This window comes from Watersipora subatra, chromosome 3 (assembly GCF_963576615.1).
Source record: "Watersipora subatra chromosome 3, tzWatSuba1.1, whole genome shotgun sequence".
Classification (NCBI taxonomy): Eukaryota; Metazoa; Bryozoa; class Gymnolaemata; order Cheilostomatida; family Watersiporidae; genus Watersipora; species Watersipora subatra.
In genome coordinates this window covers 42,104,888-42,110,887 of record NC_088710.1, presented here as the reverse complement: position 1 = coordinate 42,110,887, position 6,000 = coordinate 42,104,888, and the positions used below count along the sequence as shown (strand labels likewise).

Here is a 6,000-nt window from a genome sequence, read left to right as displayed (position 1 = left end):
AGTTTAGGATTAAAATTAGGATGCCCCCTATACACAGTTACATAGCTTTTCTATCGTTTTTGGGGTCAAATATTGATAGTGGGTGATTTCTTGTATTGTTCTCAAGCTTAAATGTTTTCTTTCTCGGTTAGTGTGGGCCATTTTATCGGGTGTCTTCTGCTTTCAGGCTCATAATGATGAACCCAAGCTTTATCCCCAGTGATAATTCTTAAGCAAAAATGTTTTATTATGCGGATGAAAGAACAGAAGCTTAGTTGATGACTATCTTTTGCTGCTCTATGGTGTCTGTAATCTGTCCTGGAATCCACTTTGCCCAAACTTGGCTGTAGCCAACTTTACTGACCATAGTTTCTACACCATCTCTACTGATGTATAGTACCTCTTTCATCTCAGTACATGTATCCTCCTCTTTCATCTCAGCACATGTATCCTCCTCTTTCATCTCAGTACATGTATCCTCCTCTTTCATCTCAGCACATGTATCCTCCTCTTTCATCTCAGTACATGTATCCTCCTCTTTCATCTCAGTACATGTATCCTCCTCTTTCATCTCAGTACATGTATCCTCCTCTTTCATCTCAGTACATGTATCCTCCTCTTTCATCTCAGCACATGTATCCTCCTCTTTCATCTCAGTACATGCATCTTCTTCTTTTATCTCAGTAAATGTATCCTCCTCTTTCATCTCAGTACATGTATCCTCCTCTTTCATCTCAGTACATGTATCCTCCTCTTTCATCTCAGCACATGTATCCTCCTCTTTCATCTCAGTACATGTATCCTCCTCTTTCATCTCAGTACATGTATCCTCCTCTTTCATCTCAGTAAATGTATCCTCCTCTTTCATCTCAGTACATGTATCCTCCTCTTTCATCTCAGTACATGTATCTTTTTCTTTCATCTCAGTAAATGTATCCTCCTCTTTCATCTCAGTACATGTATCCTCCTCTTTCATCTCAGTACATGTATCCTCCTCTTTCATCTCAGTACATGTATCCTCCTCTTTCATCTCAGTACATGCATCCCCCTCTTTCATCTCAGTACATGTATACTCCTGTTTCATCTCAGTACATGTATCCTCCTCTTTCATCTCAGTACATGTTTACTCCTCTTTCATCTCAGTAAAGGAATCCTCCTCTTTCATCTCAGTACATGTATCCTCCTCTTTCATCTCAGTACATGCATCTTCTTCTTTTATCTCAGTAAATGTATCCTCCTCTTTCATCTCAGTACATGTATCCTCCTCTTTCATCTCAGTACATGTATCCTCCTCTTTCATCTCAGCACATGTATCCTCCTCTTTCATCTCAGTACATGTATCCTCCTCTTTCATCTCAGTACATGTATCCTCCTCTTTCATCTCAGTAAATGTATCCTCCTCTTTCATCTCAGTACATGTATCCTCCTCTTTCATCTCAGTACATGTATCTTTTTCTTTCATCTCAGTAAATGTATCCTCCTCTTTCATCTCAGTACATGTATCCTCCTCTTTCATCTCAGTACATGTATCCTCCTCTTTCATCTCAGTACATGTATCCTCCTCTTTCATCTCAGTACATGCATCCCCCTCTTTCATCTCAGTACATGTATACTCCTGTTTCATCTCAGTACATGTATCCTCCTCTTTCATCTCAGTACATGTTTACTCCTCTTTCATCTCAGTAAATGAATCCTCCTCTTTCATCTCAGTAAATGTAACCTCCTCTCTCATCTCAGTACATGCATCCTCCTCTTTCATCTCAGTACATGTATACTCCTCTTTCATCTCAGTACATGCATCCTCCTCTTTCATCTCAGTGCATGTATACTCCTCTTTCATCTCAGTACATGCATCCTCCTCTTTCATCTCAGTACATGTATACTCCTCTTTCATCTCAGTAAATGAATCCTCCTCTTTCATCTCAGTAAATGTAACCTCCTCTTTCATCTCAATACATGTATCCTCTTGTTTCATCAAATGAAGTCATCTGTGCTTTTTAAGCTGATTTCAGAGGTTACATGAGCCTTTTACTTCTTGGCTGATCTATAAGTATAGCTTCATCTTTGGCCATTTCACTTTTAATCTTCTTTGCCCATCTTCTCACATTGCTGACATCAGATGTGTTGTACCCATACATTATCCAGTCTTTGTGGATGACAACCACACTTTTTTCCTCAAAAGCCAAGAATTCTATTACTGCTCTTGGTTTTTTTCACATATCAGCAAAAGTAGCCATCTTGAAAATGGAGTTGTAGTAACAATGGGGACACAACTCCTAACTTTTGGTTATGATAGAGTAAACCCATGGCTAACCCATGGCTGGAGTGTCTATAGCTTAGCAGGCATTACTCTCTCAACCACCCCCATACAATAGAGTTCTAAGAGATATGAAGTATAGTTTAATTTCTTGTGTAGAATATATAAAATTAGATTTATACCATATATGTATGTTTTTGGTGCTTTATAATACTGTTAGCAAAGATAGAGGAAATTTGACATTCTAAATATGATAAGCCAAAGTCTACCTTTTGCTCAACTCTATATGATCTTTATAATAACACGGTATATATGCCTACATTCAGTTATATATGATTACCTCTAGATGTATATGCCTACATTCAGTTATATATGATTACCTTTAGATATATATGCCTACATTCAGTTATATATGATTACCTTTAGATATATATGCCTACATTCAGTTATATATGATTACCTTTAGATATATATGCCTACATTCAGTTATATATGATTACCTTTAGATATATATGCCTACATTTAGTTATATATGATTACCTTTAGATATATGGGCCTACATTTAGTTATGTATGATTACCTTTAGATATACATGCCTACATTTAGTCATGTATGATTACCTTTAGATATATATGCCTACATTCAGTTACATATGAATACCTTTAGATATATATGCCTACATTCAGTTACATATGAATACCTTTAGCTGATGACCGTACACTGTCATCTATCCAACAACTTTAAATAAGTCAAAAACAGCAAAGCTGGTTATATGAACATGAAAAACACGTAAAATTTTAATGGCAATAGTTATGATGCCATAGCAAAAATACTGACAAACATTGGATTATGATCACCTAAACACGCGACGTTTTTGATGATACAAAGGTTGAGGAAATAATTGTTTCAATTTACAAAGTAATTACAAACATACAACATTGAAGGGTTTTTGCATCTCTGCAGTTTTATAAATTAACATGAATCAATACAATTACTACCAAAAGCTCAGACTGAAACATGTCAGAAATATGAAGACTGCAACAGTCAAAACCTTCGCTGGTGCTGCCAGTATAGAGAAAATATGGAACATCGATAAAAGCTAAAATCCTATAGCCTAATCTACTATATAAACCACAATATGTCTATATGAGTATATGCGTATATGCATATATGCGTGTGTATGTGCGTGTGTATGTGTGTATGTATGTGTGTATGTATGTGTGTGTATTTATGTGTATGTCTGTATGTATGTGTGTATGTATGTGTGTATATGTTTGTGTATGTGTGTATATGCGTATATGCGTGTGTATATGCGCGTGTATGTGTGTATGTATGTGTGTGTATGTATGTGTGAGATATGTCTATCTTGACATTGAATTATTGCGATATCTCCTCTATATGACAGTTATTATTCCATACTGAAGATTGTGTAACAGATCTACATACGTTTTATTAGTATTCATTTCTTAAGACATTCATGTACATAATAACTGCACTGAATCTATCATTACACCTGGACACAATCTTGTAAAGCACCTAGTTGCCATCTGCGTCAATGTTAACCTTCTTTGTTTGATCATTGTGCCTGCAACAAAATTATAATAGTATTACTTATTATTTGTGTCCCTTTTTAATCTTGTGCTTGGCTCATTATGCAGTATTATTAATGACTTTTATGCTACCAACACTATATAAAGGAATGCTGACTTTTTACTAAGAGAGTGGTCATTGTTAGTCTTGTTAGCCTGTCAGTACTCATGACAGTTTTGCTAATAAATGCTTATAAGACCCGGCACTCTCTCTAAAGAAATCTTTAGGCTTTAGCAGTTAAAAGCCACCTGAGAGCAGCATACCGCGCTGTTACATTGGTTTCAGAAGTTTTGGATTGATGAGGCAACGAGAGGATGTCGGAGGATCATGAGAGCAACCTGTCTATATGTGTATATGTGTATGTGTGTGTATGTGTGTGTGTATGTGTGTATGTATACGTGTGTACGTGTGTGCGTGTGTACGTGTGTACGTGTGTACGTGTGTGTGTATGTGTGTGTATGAGTGTGTATGAGTGTGTATGAGTGTGTATGAGTGTGTATGTGTGTGTGCGTGTGTGTATGTGTGCGTGTGTGTATGTGTGCGTGTGTATGCATGTGTGAGTATGTGTGTATGTGTGTGTATGTGTGTGTATGTGTGTGTGTATGTGTGTGTGTATGTGTGTGTTTGTGTGTGCATGTGTGTGCACCTTATAGAGTGGTGTTTCCTTTCTTCGTAGTACGAATTTCAGTCGTATCAGGCGAACTGAATTAATATGAGTAGTAAATAGATTATAGAGCGTCTTTCCTTTTTTTCCGCGTCAGTAATACAGTGAAATTAATAAACAATCTATTTTATCATAGATGCCGTTTAGACCACCTATTGTTAAACTGAAACAGTCATGTTTTGCCAAAATATTTAATGCGAAATAGATTGATATAAATTTCACCGCGGTCGTACGAAGCCAACGAAAGGTCATGTGAACGTTTGTTTTTTCCAGTTACCTAGACATTTCTTTTCTTCGTCCAAAATTTTCTACTAATTTTCACTTCAAAAAGCTAAGTACTTATCACTCAATGTTGTATTGTCTTTGAATTGCCACACCTTCACCACTTAACCCTTTCACTGCCGTTCATGCACAAATTTAGCTATCGACCTACTGCCAGCCATTTTGCCAATATTACTTAAGTATCTGCCTTTGTATTGCTTATGTATTTGCCGATATTTCTTATATGTATACAATTTTTTTTTCAATTTCAAACTTTATCTAGAACTTTATCTTGGCTATATATTTTATTTTGCCAGCATCTTAATAAACAATGCTATGCAAAAAGTTCATTGTATGTATACTTTTGCATTCATAAAGCGATGGGAAGCTACGAAGCTAAAACCATCCTTTACAATGTTCCTTCTTCTTACAAAACCATTACAATCACTACCATCAGAGTCCGTGTTACTATTGCTATTTTGATTGTCTGCGTAATCACAAAAGTCTAAATCAGCTGTAATGTCATCAACATAAGCAACTATTTGTTTTCTAACTCGGAAGACACTTACAAAACTTACACAAAAAATGTTCGTTTTCAAGTAGGACATTCCCAAACAGATTTAAAATTAAATTTTAAGCTAATTTTATAGAGAAATCTTCGGACACTGTCACTATCATAAAAGTCCTAAAAATCGTTGGTTATGTTATCAGCGAATAATAAAATTCAGTTGCTACGCTATTGCAGGGAAAGTCGCAAAAATGCATCTACGGCAGTCGACCATAGAAAATGCATAAATGCGTCAATGGCAGTGAAAGTGTTAAATTCGTTAAATTGTTAAATTCGCTACTGTTCGTGATAGTAAACATGTTCATTTTCTTCCGCATCTGAATTGCTTTTACTTTTTTTCAGCTATGAGTACTACAGAACTACAGCTACTACAGAACTTGCAACGGTACTCCCGAGCGTTGCGATAGACCACATTGAGAACAAAGAGAGCAGGGTATATTACAAAAAAGCACACCATCTCATTGACTTTTAAAACGTTCCCAATTAAAAATATACCTCAAATAACCTAAAAACCAGAAGTTTTACTAATTAAAACACTCACCTTTTGAAGCAGTATGATGCCTCCCAAAAAGCTTACACTACTGCCAAAACGCAAAAACAGATATATTTTTGTAGAGAAAGAGACCGAATTTGCAAAGCAGCAGCTAGATGAGCAGAAACTGCTTAGCAACACGGCTACGG

General features: G+C 36.2%; 2 protein-coding genes across 2 annotated transcripts; both read right to left on the bottom strand.

Annotated features, from left to right (window-relative positions):
• Nucleotides 1-250: 250 nt before the first annotated feature.
• LOC137390606 (gelsolin-related protein of 125 kDa-like) lies at nucleotides 251-1,090 on the bottom strand. The gene has a single exon (XM_068076933.1). The coding sequence runs from the start codon at nucleotides 1,088-1,090 to the stop codon at nucleotides 251-253; it is 840 nt and encodes a 279-aa protein (XP_067933034.1).
• A 12-nt stretch (nucleotides 1,091-1,102) lies between these two features.
• LOC137390605 (gelsolin-related protein of 125 kDa-like) lies at nucleotides 1,103-1,630 on the bottom strand. The gene has a single exon (XM_068076932.1). It carries the CDS (start codon nucleotides 1,628-1,630, stop codon nucleotides 1,103-1,105), a length of 528 nt encoding a protein of 175 aa, XP_067933033.1.
• Nucleotides 1,631-6,000: the final 4,370 nt, after the last annotated feature.

What these genes read in the sequence shown, in the direction of transcription:
- LOC137390606 (XM_068076933.1), bottom strand. Translation starts at nt 1,090, where the DNA reads ATGAAAGAGGAGGATACATGTACTGAGATGAAACAGGAGTATACATGT.
- LOC137390605 (XM_068076932.1), bottom strand. Translation starts at nt 1,630, where the DNA reads ATGAAAGAGGAGGATACATGTACTGAGATGAAACAGGAGTATACATGT.